At 39.2% G+C, this 19,967-nt stretch overlaps 1 protein-coding gene across 4 annotated transcripts; it reads left to right on the top strand.

The window, feature by feature from the left end:
• The first annotated feature begins 10,287 nt into the window (after positions 1–10,287).
• Positions 10,288–19,415, top strand: ugt5g1 (UDP glucuronosyltransferase 5 family, polypeptide G1). Of its 4 annotated transcripts, none has more exons than XM_051943984.1 (3): positions 10,288–10,413; positions 12,004–13,230; positions 17,987–19,415. In XM_051943984.1, the coding sequence occupies exons 2-3, from the start codon at positions 12,007–12,009 to the stop codon at positions 18,347–18,349; spliced, it is 1,587 nt and encodes a 528-aa protein (XP_051799944.1). In that variant the 5' UTR covers positions 10,288–10,413; positions 12,004–12,006; the 3' UTR covers positions 18,350–19,415. The 4 variants fall into 4 exon arrangements, with proteins under 4 accessions (XP_051799944.1, XP_051799943.1, XP_051799942.1 ...); XM_051943983.1 differs by having other exon boundaries at positions 12,004–13,565; positions 18,322–19,415; XM_051943982.1 differs by lacking the exon at positions 12,004–13,230 and having other exon boundaries at positions 10,307–10,413; positions 16,751–19,415.
• Positions 19,416–19,967: the final 552 nt, after the last annotated feature.

Here is a 19,967-nt window from a genome sequence, read left to right as displayed (position 1 = left end):
CACAGCATCATCGCTGTTAAGACGTCAGCGCCACCATCAGGGACTCGTGTTCAGAGCTGCTGTTACGCTATCTGGAAAGAGTGTGGGCCATTTACACAAGACTGATTTCTGTTTCAAGCACGTATGCCTCCGAGGAATGTCACCGAGCAGCTGATTAAAGATGAGGGTTTTAAATGCTGCATCAGTTAATGACAGAAACCGGAGATAAGCAGCCACTAATAGATCTTAATGAGAACTAGGCAGGCAGACACACTGGTGTATTTGGTATTGATTTCTATCTACACTTTATTTTCTCTACAGTTTAATTAGACACGTTATTTCATTTTTTCGCTCTCTCTATTTTCCCTTATATGGGTCAATATATAATTGAAGGACTTTTGAAGTCCATGGGCTATATCTTGAATACATTTTCATTTAAAACAAAAAAAAAATTATGTTTTTTATGTTCATGATGATCATGTCTTAACTAATTCCATCATTTATTGTGGAAACAATCACTTAATAATAAAAAATGACTGGATGTCACTAACATGTCAACTAAATAACCATCCAAATTTAATAACAACCACCTTCTAATTAGCTAAACAATAATAAAATGAGCTTATTCAAGAATTGCTTTGATTGTGTTCTTTTTATTAAGCTGAGATAATCATGACAGATATTTCTTTTTTTTCCAATATATATTTTTTTATATTAAAAACAGCTTCATAGTGCAATGACACTCTAATACCTTAAATCCTATATGAAGATCTAAACACTAAATTTCAGTGTGCCACATATACAAATCAGAATCAGAATCACTTTATTCATCCCCGAAGGGAAATTCAGTTGTCAGGGTTCTTATCTGACGTAAATCTACCAAGTTCAAATCTTTGCAGATTTGTATGTTTTCTTCATGCGGTCAAACTGATTTTCTCTGCAGAGAGTTTAACATCAGGCAACATTTCAAAAGGAAACACAGAATCATGGAACAGGAAGACTTTCTATTAATGTTATACTTCAGGGTTGTGTGACTTGCCTGCAAAAAAAAAAAAAGTGTTTTGATTAATAGTAAACAAGTGTCACCAGGTGACAGTGCATGCAAGGCATCTGAGTGAATGCTGTGAACACTGCTGTCATGAGGATTTAAATGAGTCCGATCTCGACGCAACAATTGGAGGAAGGAAAAGGTTCGAAACCAGCGAGCGCCTCGGGAGCTTTGTTCATGTTTGAGGTCAACTTTGAAAAGGTGCAATGAATACAGAGAGTCCCGTGAGAAAAGTAGGGATGCTTGTTTTTATTTTCAGGCCTTCCTTATTTGAGTAATCGCCATGGCAACGAGCGTGCTCAGCGGCAAACAGGAGCCTCCGTTTCAAAGTGTGATCGCTGTCCAGTCTGAAGAATGCAGCACCTGTAGCTGTTTGATTGATGCTCAAGAACATTTATTTTCATTTCACCTGCTGTCTGTTTGCCTTCCAGTGGTGCACATAAAAACTGACAGTTACATAAAGGAATAGACAGAAAATCAGGAATGCTGCCCTACTTGAAATATCCGATTCAGTGTGAAGGAAACTGTCAACACTTAGAGTCAAATTTGATTATATCGCAGTTTCTCCTCCGGTTATATGTACACGACAGTACACTCAAGAGTTTGCAAACAAGATCAAGTTTGTACAAAAAACGATCACAGTTTCACTGGCATGATTAGCAACAAAATAAACATACGCACATATACATTTTCACTATCATAATCAGAATATTGACCTAATGGTTGGTTTCAGGAAGTATTCCACCAACAAGGTCCTCAAAAATCCCTGGACATGCACCTACCATGTTGGTTTAACAAAGTATTCCATCCAAAATCCTCAGAGACCTGAGGGGCTGGTTTAATAGGAATATTCCACCTAAAACCTCAACTACGGCAGTATGTGTAGCAGCGACAACAGAAAGAGGTTCTCTCTGGGTGGAAGAACGGCGTCCGAGTGGCAGCTCCCTTTCTGCCCTTACCTTACTCACTAAACTCAAGTGCCATGGAGGACTCAAGTAGTTGACGTTTCCTGCTGCAACCTTCTCTTTTTCAGCTTTCTTCCACGTCCAATCGCTCCCGACCCAGTTTTTGTTGACATTTTTGACCCTTTATCCGAGCTTTGAACGATCCGAGAACATGAAGTACATCATCTGCTTCGGCGGCGTCACCGCACTATGACGCATTTTTTGGACAAAATTCATGAAGATTTTTTTTTTCCAAAGAAAACTGCTCTGCAGTGTTTTTCACAGCCTACTCTACATTATTTCATCACATGGCATAGTTTTACGGCATGTTGAAAAAAAATCAAATTTTTTTTCCCCACACGATACTGTGGCGTTTTTTTGGACAAAATTCATGATGATTTTTTTTCAAAGAAAACTGCTCTATAGTGCTTTTTACGACCTACCGTACATTATTTCATCATATGGCATGCTTTTACGAGATGTTGAAAAAAATCGCATTTTTTTCGCCATAGTATACTGTGGCGTTTTTTGTGGATAAAATTCATGGTGATTTTTTTTCAAAGAAAACTGCTCTATAGGGCTTTTCATGACCTACTTTACATTATTTCATTATATGGCATGTTTTTACAACATGTTGAAAAAATGACATTTTTTTCAACATACAATACTATGGCTTTTTTATGGCCAAAATTCATGATGATTTTTTTTCAAAGAAAAATGCCCTAGCGTGTTTTTCACGGCCTATTTTACATTATTTCATCATATGACATGTTTATACGACATGTTGAAAAAATCTCATTTTTGTTCGGCATGGTGTTTTTTTGGACAAAATTTATGATGATTTTTTTTTCAAAGGAAACTGATCTACAGTGTTTATCACGGCATATTTTACATCATTTTATCATATGGCTTGTTTTTTTTTATAATATTTTGTTTTCGCCTTTTATCAAAAGTCACAGTGAAATGGGAGAGAAGACATGCCCCAAACAGCCGCAAGCAGGACTTGAACCCAGGCCACCGCGTCAGAGACCAGCCCCTGTATATTAGTCATCCACTTAACCAATTGAGCTATACGAGCATCCGCATATGACTTGTTTTTAAAACATGTTGAAAAAATGGCATTTTTTTCTGACATACTATACCATGGCGTTATTTTTTGGCCAAAATGATTTTTTTTCAAAGAAAACTGCTTTCACGTGTTTTTCATGGCCTATTTTACATTATTTCATCATATGGCATGTTTATGCGACATGTTGGAAAAAAATCGAATTTTTTTTCGACATACTATACCATGGTGTTTTTTTTGACAAAATGATTTTTTTTTCAAAGAAAACTGCTCTACAGTGTTTTTCACGGCCTATTTTACATTATTTCATCATATGGCATGTTTTTATGACATGCTGAAAAAAATCTCATTTTTTCCACATAGTATACTATGGCGTTTTTTTTTGGACAAAATTTATGATGATGTTTTTTCAAAGAAAACTGCTCTACAGTGTTTTTCACGGCCTATTTTACATTATTTCATCATATGGCATGTTTTTATGACATGCTGAAAAAAATCTCATTTTTTCCACATAGTATACTATGGCGTTTTTTTTTGGACAAAATTTATGATGATGTTTTTTCAAAGGAAACTGCTCTCCAGTGTTTTTCACGGCCTATTTTACATTATTTTATCATATGGCTTGTTCTTTTATAGTATTTTGTTTTCGCCTTTTATCAAAAGTCACAGTGAAATGTAAGAGAAGACATGCCCCAAACAGGAATTGAACCCGGGCCACTGAGACCAGCCCCTGTACATCAGTCATTCACTTAACCAATTGAGCTATACGAGCATCCACATATGACTTGTTTTTAAAACATGTTGAAAAAATGGCATTTTTTTCTGACATACTATACCATGGCGTTTTTTTTTTGGCCAAAATGATTTTTTTTTTCAAAGAAAAGTGCTCCATCGTGTTTTTCACGGTCTATTTTACATTATTTCATCATATGGCTTGTTCTTTTATAACATTTTGTTTTTGCCTTTTATCAGAAGTCACAGTGAAATGTGAGAGAAGACATGCCCCAAACAGCCATCGAACCCAGGCCTCTGCGTCAAAGACCAGCCCCTGTACATAAGTCATCCACTTAACCAATTGAGCTATATGAGAATCCACACGTGACTTGTTTTTAAAACATGTTGAAAAAATGGCATTTTTTTCTGACGTACTATACCATGGCGTTATTTTTTGGCCAAAATGATTTTTTTCCAAAGAAAACTGCTTTCACGTGTTTTTCACGGCCTATTTTACATTATTTCATCATATGGCATGTTTATACGACATGTTGGAAAAAAATCGAATTTTTTTTCGACATACTATACTATGGCGTTTTTTTTGACAAAATGATTTTTTTTCAAAGAAAACTGCTCTACAGTGTTTTTCATGGCCTATTTTACATTATTTCATCATATGGCTTGTTTTTATGACATGTTGAAAAAATCTCATTTTTTCCACATAGTATACTATGGCGTTTTTTTTGGGACAAAACTCATGATGATTTTCTTTTTCAAAGGAAACTGCTCTATAGTGTTTTTCACGGCCTACTTTACATTATTTCATCATATGGCTTGTTTTTTTAATAATATTTTGTGTTTGCCTTTTATCAAAAGTCACAGTGATGAGATACAGGAAATGGGGGAGAAGTCATGCACCAAAGGGCCGCAAGCAGGAACCGAACCCGGGCCGCTGTGTCGGAGACCAGCTCCTGTACATAGGTCATCCACTTAACCAATTGAGCTAAAAAAAAAATGGCGTTTTCTTTTTGACATACTATACTGTGGCGTTTTTTTTGGACAAAATTCATGACGATTATTTTTTTCAAAGAAAACTGCTCTATAGTGGTTTTCATGACCTACTGTACATTATTTCATCATATGGCATGTTTTTATGATATGTTGAGAAAAAAAGGAATTTTTTTCGACATAGTATACTATATTGTTTTTTGGACAAAATTCATGATGATTTTTTTTTTCAAAGAAAACTGCTGTAATGTGTTTTTCACGGCCTATTTTACATTTTTTCATCATATGGCATGTTTTTACGACATGTTGAAAAAATGGCATTTTTGTTCGGCATGGTGTTTTTTTGGACAAAATTTATGATGATTTTTTTTCAAAGGAAACTGCTCTCCAGCGTTTTTCACGGCATATTTTACATTATTTCATCATATGGCTTGTTCCTTTACAATATTTTGTTTTCGCCTTTAATCAAAAGTCACAGTGAAATGGGAGAGAAGACATGCCCCAGAGAGCCACCAGCAGGAATCGAACCCAGTTCACTGCATCAGAGACCAGCCCCTGTACGTAAGTCATCCACTTAACCAATTGAGCTATATGAGCATCCACATATGACTTGTTTTTAAAACATGTTGAAAAAATGGCATTTTTTTCTGACATACTATACCATGGCGTTATTTTTTGGCCAAAATGATTTTTTTTCAAAGAAAACTGCTTTCACGTGTTTTCCACGGCCTATTTTACATTATTTCATCATATGGCCTGTTTATACGACATGTTGGAAAAAAATCGAATTTTTTTTCAACATACTATACTATGGCGTTTTTTTTGACAAAATGATTTTTTTTCAAAGAAAACTGCTCTACAGTGTTTTTCACGGCCTATTTTACATTATTTCATCATATGGCATGTTTTTATGACATGCTGAAAAAAATCTCATTTTTTCCACATAGTATACTATGGCATTTTTATTTGGACAAAATTTATGATGATTTTTTTTCAAAGAAAACTGCTCTATAGTGGTTTTCATGACCTACCGTACATTATTTCATCATATGGCATGTTTTTATGACATGTTGAGAAAAAAAGGAATTTTTTCGACCTAGTATACTATATCGTTTTTTTGGACAAAATTTATGATGATTTTTTTTCAAGGAAAAGTGCTGTAATTTGTTTTTCACAGCCTACTTTACATTGTTTCATCATATGGCTTGTTTTTGCCTTTTATCGAAAGTTACAGTGACGACAGAGAAGACATGCATCAAAGGGCCGCAAGCAGGAATCGAACCCAGTCTGCTGCGTCGGAGACCAGCCCCTGTACGTAGGTCATCCACTTAACCAATTGAGCTATACGAGCACCCCCATATGCCTTTTTTTTATGACATTTTGAAAAAATTGTTTTTTTCGACATACTATACTATGGCGGTTTTTTTTGGGCAAAATTTATGATCATTTTTTTTTCAAAGAAAACTGCTCTAACGTGTTTTTCACGGCCTACTTTACATTATTTCATCATATGGCATGTTTTTATGACGTTGAAAAAAATGACATTTTTTCGACATACTATACGATGGCGTTGGGTTTTTTTTTGGACAAAATTCGTGATGATTTCTTTTTTCAAAGAAAACTGCTCTATAGTGGTTTTCATGACCTACCATACATTATTTCATCATATGGCATGTTTTTAACGACATGTTGGAAAAATGGTATTTTTGTGCGACATATTATACTAGGGCGTTTTTTTGGACAAAATTCATGATGATTTTTTTCAAAGAAAATTGCTCTATAGTGCTTTTTACAACCTACTGTACGTTATTTCATCATATGGCATGCTTTTACGACATGTTGAAAAAAATCACATTTTTTTCCACATAGTATACTATGGCGTTTTTTTTTTGGTCAAAATTCGTGATGATTTTTTTTTCAAAGAAAATTGCTCTATAGTGGTTTTCATGACCTACCATACATTATTTCATCATATGGCATGTTTTTCCAAAATGTCAGGTGGAAGAACGGCGTCCGAGTGGCAGCTCCCTTTCTGCCCTTACCTTACTCACTGAACTCAAGTGTCATGGAGGACTCCAGTAGTTGACGTTTCCTGCTGCAATCTTCTCTTTTTCAGCTTTCTTCAACGTTCAATCACTCCTGACCTGGTTTTTGTTGACGTTTTTGACCCTTTTTTGAGCTTTGACCAATCCGAGAACATGAAGTACATCATCGGCATCGTCGGCGTAACCAATGGAGGGAAAACCACCCTCACCAACCGCCAGATCAAGAACCTGCCCAACTGCTGCATGGTCCATCAGGATGACTTCTTCAAGCCCCAAGATCAGATTGAAGTTGGTGAAGATGGCTTTAAGCAGTATGATGTCATCACTGCTCTGGACATGGATGCCATGATGAGTAGGATCTACGCGTGGCTGGAGAACCCGGTGAAGTTTGAGAAGTCTCATGACGTTAATTACACCCTGGACACAGAGATGGTCCTGAAGTCCATCCACAAGGAGGAGGAGGAGACTCACATCCTCATTGTGGAGGGCTTCCTGCTACACCAACGTTACTTTATTTCCATCCCATATGAAGAATGCAAAAAGAGGAGGTGCTCTAGGAAGTACACGGTGCCAGACCCCTCTGGCCTGTTCGATGGCCACGTCTGGACCATGGACCTGCAACACAAGAACATCTGCTCACTGTGAAAGATTATTGAGAGCAGCTTTTTGTGATTTCTGTGGAGAATACTATGATGTTTGCTGAGCTGAGCACTATTAAATGACTTAAGAATATGGAATATTGCTCCTGTTTATTATTGTTCTCAGGTTTACTATTAAATGTACAGAGTGCTACTTACTGTATTTTATTGTATTTTAAAATGTACATTACTGCAAAGAACATTTCAGATTATTTTACCACAGATCAAAGATACAGATTGTTGTTGTTCACTGTGTATTGGGTAGTACTCATTTTGATTTAGACTGATTAGTATACAGAACCCTATGATATTTATGGTTTACAGCTGAGAACTATCTGCTAAAAGTACAGAATATTATTTCTTATTTTAGGTGTGATAATTGTCAGTAAACATTCGACGAAGTGGAAATTGACAGGGCTATATATAGGGCTGTTCTTGCACAATATTTGTCACTTAATTGCCCTTAGGATTCTGTCATTGAGCTTACCAGTTTTACATAACAAGCAGATGCTGCAGCTGATGATGCTGTAATTCACATAAACAAGGAAACAAGTCCATCATAATTTGAATGTTCACAGTCCAAAATGATATGTCATATACAGCTTTCCTATTGGGTTAAAGAGCCAAAAAAAAAAAAAAAAAAACATAAAAATACTTTGTAAAAGCAAGAAGTCGGCTTTCATTTTTTCTTACAACTTTTCGGTGCCCTCCCCAAAATATCTGTTGTGTCCTCCTGTGTCCCCCCTCTAAAATTAATCTGAATCTGCCCCTGCTTTTGACCCATGTTGCGAATCAAAGGGTTAAGGAAGCCAGTGTCAACGGAAAGTTGAAGTTGCCCCCAAACTTTTGACCTGAATACTACACATAAGCTAGAACCTTTGCACGGCCTATTTCGTACCTTTAAGCGATAAAAGACCTGTTACTGCCTCTTGAGATAAGAACCCTTATCAGTGCAAAACCATCTGAACTCTGTTCCAGGTGGCTTCCTGTCCTGAAAAACCGCCTGGTTGGACAATGTTTCTGTCTCCCCCTGCTGGACGAGATGAAGATCAGCCTCCTGATGGTGTCGATCCAACTCACATCCACGAGAGAAGCTTACTGCAACAACACCAATATGACTTTAGAAAAAGGAAAGATAGATGTCAACTCCTTTCCTTTATCCTAGCTGTTACTTTCTTTCTATGACAGCTGTCTACATCTGCCTCAACATCTGCATTTGGACAAGGAGATCAAAAGACACAACCAGTCGCTCACTGTGAAAATAAATGGACCACCCAGTCTGGAGTCTGGATCTTCCAACTCATGTAACCTCTTCTTCTATCTCAATCCTGCTGGTTTTATAATTATCTTTGTGTTTTATGTCTGTTTTATGGGTATCATGCAATCCAAATATATCAATGAATCACAAAAATCAGTTGTGAAATGCAAAACATTTTCACAGCGATGCATGTTTGGGTCTTCTACTTTCAGATTGAAGAATTTAGAATGGAATTTTATCAACTTTCCTCATGAAAGAATGTTATCCCGTCTGATCCACGATGCAGACAACAGCAGATTTGTTTAAACCTGTTAGGAGTTAGTCAGGGGTAAGACAAACATGCACACAGAAATAAAAATTTAAAAAGACAGAGTAGAATTAGGACCTCTTGCAAATTTGATATCACAAAAAAATGTATGATTTCCCACTTTAACTTGGCTTAAGAAGCTTAAAATGTAGGCCTTGACACCTGTAAGTATTCTTTGAAATACTTTGCAGTGCTATATCTGCATCAAATCATGTCTGAGCCTTTGACATTAGCTGAAACTACAGTTCCAATAATAGCTGAAAAAAATCATCATTAATCTCACTTTCTTTCCTTTTTTTTAAAATGAATTATTTGATTCTTTGTCAAGAGGGAGTGTGGGAGGCTTCAGAAATAGCTCCTGTGTCCTCCTCTGAGGTGGGACTATTTTTAGTCATATGCAAAATGTCAGCACTCTTCCTCGACTTGATAAATAAGGGGCCCTCAGTTTGTTTTGGTCAGGGCTTAATCTGGCTGCTCAGGCTGTTTGGTCAGCTGATTTTTTTTGCGCTGTCTGGGTTTTCTCAGAGCCACAAGCTGCACGTCTTCATCTCTGAGCTGCTGTTATGTTGAGCCGACTTGCTCCATGGCTCAGTTTTATAGAACTCCACAGAGGCAGGGCAGAGCAGGGGAAGGCTGTGGTTCGCTGATACGGCCGTCGAGCAGCGACTCGTGCTGTTATTGTAATCACCAGTGCTCATATTATTTTCCCTCTGCGGTGTGACCTTGCTGCTTCCTCCTTCCCTCGTTCCCTGCCGCTCCCATCTCACAATCTCTGACTGCGTTCCAGTTTGGATTTTTCCACCTGCCCAACCTGAAGTTTCCGCATCAAAAGAATAAAATGCATCTTGTTTGTGTCTCTACTTCAAGATTCTGAGGATGAAACTGACTCGTGAGCACTGAAGTACAGTAAAAAGGACATGAGTATTGCAACAGCTGAGCAGGACACAGAATCATGAAGAGTTATGAGTGAAAATGCACACAAAAATACACGTATTGATGAGGCAAAAACATGCAATTTACCAGCTATTACTTGATTTTGCACTGGTTCTATGTAGGTGGAAAGCCAATGAAGACAACATAGTTGACACAAAATGCATTTATAAAGTAGAAAATTGAAACCGCATTCAGTAGCATCAGTGTTTGCTCACTAGCTGTTATTTACTCTCTGATCTACAGTGGTGAATAGGTGGAATAAAACACTTTCACTGCTGTTTTTCGTGTTTCACTCTGGCCTTGAACATAAACCTTTGCTCCAGAACTACAGACTCATCCCTTTGTGAGGCACGTCTAATCTCACATCGTCGACTTTGACCGGTGTGTGTAAAAGTTAAACTGTGTGGACACAGTAACCTGACCCACTCAGGACCCAGAGCTCAAGTCAAACTGCTGGATATTATCAGAAGCAGGTGAGGTATTTGATTTAATTTTGAATATAATGATATGAATATAGACACTTCCCTTTATGAATAGTTCAATGGCCACAAAACTAATTGGTTACATTCTGGAAAGTATCATGATTTGAATAAAGTAGGTCTTTTTTGTTTGCACCTTTACTTTATTTTCTGAGTGACCAGAGTGAGGAGTATGATCTCAACTGATATACGATTGGTTGGCGGAGAACCGTATCCGTTTGAAACAACCTTCATGGCGGAAAAATGATAGCCTAGCTTAGCTAGACTGTATTCCCGTTATAAGGGATATACGGGAATACGGTCTAGCCCTCCTCCATTGACACATTTTGACAGGTTTTCAAGCTCCGAGCAGATCAGACCGAACCAATCATAGCACCAGAGGCGGGAGTTAACGATGCGACCGCAACAGAGCGAGGTTTCTCTCGTGCGCTTTCCTCTGTTTTGCACGGGCTGAATTTGTCCTTAAAACCTCAACAACAAGCAGCTCTTAAAGCTTTTCTTTTTACAAAGGATGTATTTTTAATTCCGGCAGGCTGTACGATAGAATGCGTAATGCTGCCCTCCACTGTTGAAAGGGAGAGTTTAGATTTTCCTCAGGACCCCTGTACGGCGAAGGAAGCTGTTAAAACTACAAAACATCATGGCGGAAAGGCAATTGTTAGGTCGCTTAGTGATTACGTCCAACCCGGTCTCACGGGGATTCGTGAAACTGTCACGTAAGTTTTAGTTTCGGTTTCGTGCGCACCAACACGATTTCGTCATGTTTTTCGTGCCGCTCACCACGAAATGTTTTTCGCTGTGGTAATCACATCTGAAAGTGGTTTATACCGGCGGATTCATGACGATCTAAGCTGTCCATCGGCGTATACTGCTTGTGTGATCGCGTTTGCGGCCGCCGGCCGCCGGACATTCTTGAAATTCCTATGCAAATTGGTAAGTGTACCACCGGCTTATGGTTAGGTTATGGTTAGGTTATGGTTAGGATTATGGTTAGGGTTATGTTTAGGGACGATGTCATGCAAAATATAGCGTTGGATTCGCCGCGGTTTTACATTAAAAATATAATATACACATTCTTTTGAAATACGTTCTGAGTGGCACGAAAAGTCCGCCGTTTAAAATACATTGGTGCGCATTTCGTGGTGAGCGGCACGAAAAACATGACGAAATCGTGTTGGTGCGCACGAAGCCGAAACAAAAATTTACGTGACAGTTTCACGAATCCTCGTGAGATCGGGCTGTTACGTCACACATGTGTTACGCTGATTGGCTCTCTTCTCCGGGGTTGGGGTGGTAGACAGGGTTCAAAATTTAAAAATAAACTGGAATAACACATTATCGTCTAAAACAATTCATTTACATTTCCTGGAAAATGAACCGGGGCAACCTTCAAATGTTCTTTTTAACATCTTTGTTCGGTTTTGAATCTCTGCTACTGTCAATACACTGTGTTGCAATTACATTAACACAAATTTGAAGTGCTTTTACCTTCCATTTGTCACAATCAGGCTCAAGACAGAGCCATCACTACTTAAGGATACTGGGTTTACAGTTCCAGCAATCTCTCTTTCTTGTTTGTTCCAGAAAATGTCCACCATTTCCACTTCTATAAGCCTGACAGTGCTCTGCTTGCTCTTGCTCGGTCCCACGATCTGTAGTGGCAGCAAGATTCTGGTGGTGCCTCTAGATGGCAGCCACTGGATCAACATGGAGGTGATTCTTCAGGAGCTGCACTCCAGAGGCCACAACATCACAGTACTACGCTCTCCAGAGAGCTGGTACATTTCCAAGAACTCTTCCATTTATACTTCTATTGATGTGCTCATGCTGGAGGAGCGAGGCAAGGACTACTACAATAAAATGATACACGATGTTATGGAGTGTGGCAAGTACCCTCAATTTCTACACACATTCTGCCGACGACACGTGATCACATCCATGTTTACTCAGGGCCATGATGTCCTGGCCAGATCAGCTGTTTCAATGTTCGATAATAAGGTTTTCATGAGGAAGTTACAGGATGCCAAGTTTGATTTAATGTTAACAGATCCTGGTCTGACCACAGGGGTTCTGCTTGGTGGGTACCTCAAGCTGCCAATGGTTTTAAATGCACGCTGGATTAATTCAGGGGATGGCCATTTCAGCATAGCCCCCTCCCCTGTCTCTTATGTCCCCGTGGCAGTCAGTGAACTTACTGATCGGATGGACTTTCTAGAAAGGATCAAGAATATCTTACATTATCTACAAGCTCTTTTTGAACAATACTTCATCATCAACCCTCCCTACTCAGAACTGTTCCGGCAGCACTTCCCGCCTGGAACTGACTTGGTGTCTTTGCAGCATGGAGCTGATATCTGGCTGCTGAGGGCAGATTTTGTCTTTGAGTTCCCTCGGCCCACTATGCCTAACGTGGTGTATATAGGAGGGTTCCAGTGCAAAGAGGCCAAACCCCTCCCTGCTGATCTGGAAGCATTCATGCAGAGCTCTGGTGAGCATGGGGTGGTGGTCATGTCCGTGGGGACGTTGGTGTCAGCTCTACCTCGTGAGGTCACAGATGCCATCGCTGCTGCTTTTGCTCAACTCCCTCAGAAGGTGATTTGGCGATTTGAGGGTGAAAAACCTTCATCTCTGGGAAACAACACCCTGCTGGTGAAGTGGCTGCCTCAGAAGGACCTCCTGGGACACCCCAAGACTCGTGCCTTTGTAGCTCATGGAGGCACCAATGGCATGTATGAAGCCATCTACTACGGCGTTCCTGTTGTGGGCCTTCCCCTCTTCTTTGATCAGTCTGACAACCTGTTCCGGCTGAAGGTGCGCGGTGCAGCTCGGATGGTGGAGGCCAGATCACTGACCAAAGAGAGCTTCCTGGAGGCTCTGACGGACGTCATTGAAACTCCGTCTTACCGTGAAAACATACAACGTCTCTCCAAACTACACCACGACAAGCCCATGTCTCCTATGGACACGGCCATCTTTTGGATTGAGTATGTCATCAGAAACAAAGGAGCAGCCCACCTGAAGTCTGCAGGTTTCAGTTTGCCTTGGTATTCCTACTTCTGTCTGGATGTAGCTGCTTTTATTGTGGCCATGACTGGAACCTTCATCTGGGCTATATTCTTTACGTGTAGGATTCTCTGCTGTCGGAGGTCCAGAAGAAAGACGAAAGCAGAGTAACTGATCCAAACATAACTCAGCCTTATTGAGGGCTCAGTGTGCTTCTGAGGGAAAAACATCAGAAAATTATTAGGAAATTATGGTATGAAGTTTCTTTATAGCATTTTTAGCTTTGAAATGATGATGAAAATATTATTCAGTCGCACTTGGGCACTTCAGCTTATCTAGTTTCGATATCAGCATTCATTTGCTTCATTTGTTTTAATGCTGCAATGTTCATTTTCTTGAGACTTAGACCAAAGTTGTCAGGTGGGGCCTCTGTGGATGGCACTTGTTTTTCCAACACGTCCTGCAAATGTTCGATCAGACTGAGATCTGGCGATTTTAGAAGTTAAGTCAACACCTTGAACTCTTGGTCATGTTCCTCAAACCATTCCGAAACTATTCTCGCAGAAAAGACATTCATTCTGCCCAACACTCATAAAACCTTACACAGGTGACTATTTGATGCTATTAGAGCTCATTATTAATGTGAATTTTGGACTTAAATATGAATAAAAATCCCTCAATGACATTTGACACTTATAAACCAAAAAGTGCATGCTGTTGTATAGTCATCAATTTTTCCTACAAACATTCTTAAAATAAGCTAGTAAGATTGTTTTATTGTACTAGTAGAAACAGTTTTCTCTTGTTAGATGTGCTGCTGATTCATCCAGTTAACTCTAATTCCACTTTTGTTTGAAAACGTTGAGTTGTGTAGGATCTTGTGGAGAGAATGCACTGATTTGCCTGTAGATGAAGTCCTTGTGTCTGATTGGCTGTTTGTGCTCTGACATATGACTGATCATGTGATCACCTAACCGCAGCTCTTACAGTTTCTGCTACACGTCACTGTAAGTAGAATTTACAAGCTTAAACGTGTGATTTATTCTTGCCTTTTACCAAGACTGCATTTTTGAGGTTTATTCTTATAACTAACAATAAATCCAGGCCCTGATCTGCACACTAAAACAGCCAAGTGTTGTCTCCATCCGAATGTTTATGGATTCTTTGTAAAGTCTTCTGAACCACCAGCTGCATGTCTGTTGTTGGCGAGCTGAGTCTTGTTCTCTGGCTCAGGTTTATATAACTCCACAGAGGCAGAGCAGAGCAGGGGAAGGCTGTGGTTCGCTGATATGACTGTTGAGCAGTGACTCGTGCTGTTATTGTAATCGCCAATGCTCACGTTATTCACCCTCTGTTGTGTGCCTCGCTGCTTCCTCCTTTCCTCGTTCCCTGCCGCTCCCATCTCACAATCTCTAACTGTTTGGAATTGTTCTCCTGCTCAACCTGAAGTTTTCACATCAGTAGCATGAAATGCATTTTTTTTTATTCTAGTTTCTCTATCTCAAGATTCTGAATGTGAAGCCTGTACAGGAAACTAACTCGTGAGCACTTGAATGCACAAGGAAACGAGTAGCACTGTTGAGGCAAACAGGAGACAGACTGATGAGCAACATGCAAAAAACACACACTGATTGTGCCAAAAACTGTAATTCAGCACTCGTGTATACATCTTACTTGATCTTGCATAAATTCTATCAACTGAGGGCGAATGCGGTTGCAAAAACAGAAAAAGACAAAATTATGAGAAATGCAAAAATGTAATCTAACTTAAACCTTGACTAATATGTAGCCTATCTAAACTGATATTACCTCAATCCACTTTAACCTTTACTCTCACATGGCTCCTACCTTTGTGAGTTCTGGCAGTCTGCAGACTGAACTTTGACCAGTGGATGTAAAAGTTACAGTGTGCAAACTGATATGGAATAGTATCCACGCTTACTCATTCACTACCTGGAGCTCAAGCCGAACCGGTGTGTTTTCATATTACAAGAAGGAGGTGAGTTATTTTATTGACTTTCAACAAAATTATCTGACTGTAAATCAACCACAGCAGTAAAAAAAAAAAAAAAAAAGAACAGGATCATATGCAAAGATAATTATATTAATCAAAAATATGCAAAATGTGAAAATGTTAAATTATTTCACTAATGTCACTCCTTCCTATGTGTTTATTTTTACTGTCTTTTTTGCACTGTCACTGGTATTAAATGTTTTGTCACTCTATGGCTGAAAAGAATGTTAGCCCTCTTTTGTGTAATGGTCCAGTTAAGTGCTAAACAAATTTATTTTATGACCATAAAATATCAGGTGTTTGCCACCGCTCCCGTAAATGAACAGTATTGCTGATTATCAAAATATTTTTTTATGTTTCTGTAACAATTAATCCACCAGTATGTGCAGATCTTTAATCAAAATGATGTCTTGAATGCTAAAATATAATTATTGTTGTGAGCTCTGAATTTTCAAATTGATTGTTTTACAAAACTGCTGAAGAAAAATAATAAAGCACATTATTATTTTTATAAACACATTACTTTTTGATCGAGATCCCAAATTACAGTTATTTGGTTGCATTCCTGAACAGAAAAAATAGAAAAATTTTGTCTGTTTTTCTTGATTAATTTCTGATATTTGGTGCTTAAATGTTACCAAGTTGTTTTGTAACATTAAAAAAAAGAGAAAACAGTAATGGAAAACATCAACTGAACATGAAAATAAACAGTGAATTGAAGCTGCTGAAATCAACACATAAGTGAGTGAAAAAAACAGACAACAGCAAAAGTAAATAAGAAACCACAACTGAAAAAAGAAAACAGAGACTTACAACAACAGAAAACAGTGATTGTCAATGAAAGTAAACCAGGACTAAAAACAAGAGAAAACAGCAACTGACAACAAAAATAAATAGTGACTTATAAAAGAAAACTGTTTTAGAAAACAACGATAAACATACTGAAAACGACAGAACAGAATAACTGAAAACAAAACTAAACCGTAGCTGAAAATAACAGCAAACAGTGACTGACAACAAGAGTAAACCGCAACTCAAAAGGACAGAGAATGGCAACTCAAAATGACTGAAAACAGCAACTGAAAACAGATGTAAACAATTCCTAAAGCAACATAAAACAGTCAATGACAATTAAAGTAAACAGTAGATAAAATGAAAGAAATCGGCCACTGGCAACCTTTTTTAATTACACAGCAGCTGACAATGATAGGAAATAGTGACTGACATTAACAAACTGCAAGTGCTATTTTCTTCTGTTTAATCCAATCAGGCACAAAACACTGTCTAATAATGTACGTTTGTTGTTCCTTCCAGGAAATGTCCGCCATTTCCAGTTTCATTTCTATAAGCCTGACAGTGCTTTGCTTGCTGGTGCTCAGTCTCACAATCTGTAGTGGCAGCAAGATTCTAGTAGTGCCTGTTGATGGCAGCCACTGGATCAACATGGAGGTCATCCTCCAAGAGCTACACTCCAGGGGCCACGACATCACAGTACTACGCTCTGCAAAGAGCTGGTACATCCCCAGTAACTCTTCCATTTATACTTCCATTGATGTGCTGATGCTGGAGGATGAGACCGACATTACATACTACAACAAAATGCTGCTCGATGTTATAGAGTGTCGCAAGTACCCCACATTCATAAGCACCTTCTGCCAACAGCACTTGATAACCTCCTTGCTTGACAAAGGCCATGATGTCCTGGCCAGAGCAGCTGCTTCAATGTTAGATGACCCAGTTTTTATGAAGAAGTTACAGGATGCTAAGTTTGATTTAATGCTAACAGACCCTGCTTTGACTATAGGGGTTCTGCTTGGTCAGTACCTCAAGCTGCCAATGGTTTTCAATGTGCGCTGGATTAATTCTGGAGAAGGCCATTTAACTATAGCCCCCTCTCCTGTCTCCTACGTCCCTGTGTCAGGAAGTGAACTTCATGATCAGATGGATTTTAAGGAAAGAGTCATGAATATGTTACATTTTCTCCGTAGTGTTGTAGAGCAATACTTCATCATCAACCCTCCCTACTCAGATCTGCTTCAGCGGCACTTCCCACCTGGAACTGACTTGGTGTCTTTGCAGCATGGAGCTGATATCTGGCTGCTGAGGGCAGATTTTGTCTTTGAGTTCCCTCGGCCCACTATGCCTAACGTGGTGTATATAGGAGGGTTCCAGTGCAAAGAGGCCAAACCCCTCCCTGCTGATCTGGAAGCATTCATGCAGAGCTCTGGCGAGCATGGGGTGGTGGTCATGTCTCTGGGGACGATTGTGTCAGCCCTGTCACGAGAAGTCACAGAGGCCATCGCTGCTGCTTTCGCTCAACTCCCTCAGAAGGTGATTTGGCGATTTGTGGGTGAAAAACCTTCATTTGTGGGAAACAACACCCTGCTGGTGAAGTGGTTACCTCAGAAGGACCTCCTGGGACACCCCAAGACTCGTGCCTTTGTAGCTCATGGAGGCACCAATGGCATGTATGAGGCCATCTACCACGGCGTTCCTGTTGTGGGCCTTCCTCTCCTCTTTGATCAGTTCGACAACCTGCTCCGACTGAAGGTGCGCGGTGCAGCTCGGGTGGTGGAGGCCAGATCACTGACCAAAGAGAGCTTCCTGGAGGCTCTGACGGACGTCATTGAGACTCCGTCTTACCGTGAAAACATACGACGTCTCTCCAAACTACACCGCGACAAGCCCATGTCTCCTATGGACACGGCCATCTTTTGGATTGAGTATGTCATCAGAAACAAAGGAGCAGCCCATCTGAAGTCTGCAGGTTCCAATTTGCCTTGGTATTCCTACTTCTGTCTGGATGTGGCTGCTTTTATTGTGGCCATGACTGGAACCTTCATCTGGGCTATATTCTTTACGTGTAGGATTCTCTGCTGTCGGAGATCCAGAAGAAAGACGAAAGCAGAGTAACTGATCCAAACATAACTCAGCCTTATTGAGTGCTCAGTGTGCTTCTGAGCAAAAATCCACTGAAGCATTCACAAGCAAAAGGTACTTATCAGAGATTAATACTAATTTACAGTCACTACTGCCTCATGCCAGGACTTTTCCTGGAACATAACAGTGTCCATGTGTAAATTCTTGTGAAATTTTAATTAAGAAATAAACAATGAGACAACAGAAATGCTTTTGCTCAAAATGAAGAAGACATAGCTAGAAGTGAGTATTTGCCGTAACCCCAGGATCTGTCAGTTCTGTAAGGTATACTTTCATTTGTCTAAATGCTTCATGTTTTGATTCTAAATAACTGTCTTCAAATTTTAAACATGCCCAACTTTTGACTTTTTTCGTGGTGGGACAATTTAGCAATGAGACTACCAGTATTTGCAGAACTCTGTATTGTGTCAGTGTTCCCTGATGGAGTAATAATACCCAAGTAGCTTAAATGCATGGGGTCAGTGCAGGTAAAGCTTAGATGGCAGTGACTTCATCTCCATCTTTCTATGTGCATACAATTTGCACAAATCACTACATGACAAGATTAAATTCTGATTGTAACAGAGAACTTCCTGCAGTCTGCAGCAGGAACAACTTATCATGCTGCCTCTGTTCTGGGACCTTTTCCAGGGACACTTCCCCTGTAGCTGATTTGCTGTCTAAGCAGCATACAGCTGATAGCAATCTCATGCCCAGCAACGACTCCGTTGGACCATAAAGACCTTTATACAGAGCTCTGTAGTGGTAGTTGAGTCACAGGGGAGTTTATAATTTGTTAATAACTCTCTTGGATTATTTAATAAATCAGAGATTTCTGACATTTAAAGGAAACTAAGTAAATGATTAGACCCTCCTCCCTTTGAAACCATGTGGTAAAAATACTGACTAACACCTATTGTCTCAATATACCCATTCTTCACTCAAACAATTTCAATTGTGTAAGATTTTTTCCTCTCTGTGGTGCCTGAGAAAAATTCACCGTGGTTAAATTTAACATGTCTACAAACGTGGTTAATTAAATCCATTTTGTGAAGGAAAAGGTTTGGTTGTCATTCTTCGTTTTGTTCTACATTAACTTGTTCTATGGGGTTGTTTGTCTGCTTAATGAATTATCACTGGTAAGTCAGATATGCGTAAACGTTACACATGCACAATTATACATATACACACACACACACACCAACATTGCTATGTATTGGTATGTTTGTGAGGACATTCATCGCCCCTTACTCTAACCGTAACCATCAAAACTAACCTCTAACCTCAATGCTTCCTAAACCTAATTCTGATCCTAATCCTCAAACCTAGTTGTATCCCTATAAAGGTGTGTCAAAAAGTGAGAAACTGGTAAGAAAAAAACTCCTTCCAAAAATGTCCCAAAAAAACGTTCACTGTCTAGAAATCTTATCTGGGATAAAAACACCAAAAACCTTGATGCCTGACTTTCACTTTCCATGCATATATATTGGGCAAAGCAAGATGTAAAAGACAAGAAAAAATATGAACTGTCCTTTCAGTTGCTGAAAAAAAACAAAATAAAAAATTGCAAAACATAATTCCAGCATACTATCTCAGAACAATATTTAAATAT

This window comes from Acanthochromis polyacanthus, chromosome 23, assembly GCF_021347895.1.
Source record: "Acanthochromis polyacanthus isolate Apoly-LR-REF ecotype Palm Island chromosome 23, KAUST_Apoly_ChrSc, whole genome shotgun sequence".
Taxonomy (NCBI): Eukaryota; Metazoa; Chordata; class Actinopteri; family Pomacentridae; genus Acanthochromis; species Acanthochromis polyacanthus.
This window is presented reverse-complemented; position numbering and strand designations above follow the sequence as displayed.

Bases quoted from the DNA above. Each gene is read 5' to 3' on its own strand.
- ugt5g1 (XM_051943982.1), top strand. From the start codon at position 16,754: ATGTCCGCCATTTCCAGTTTCATTTCTATAAGCCTGACAGTGCTTTGC.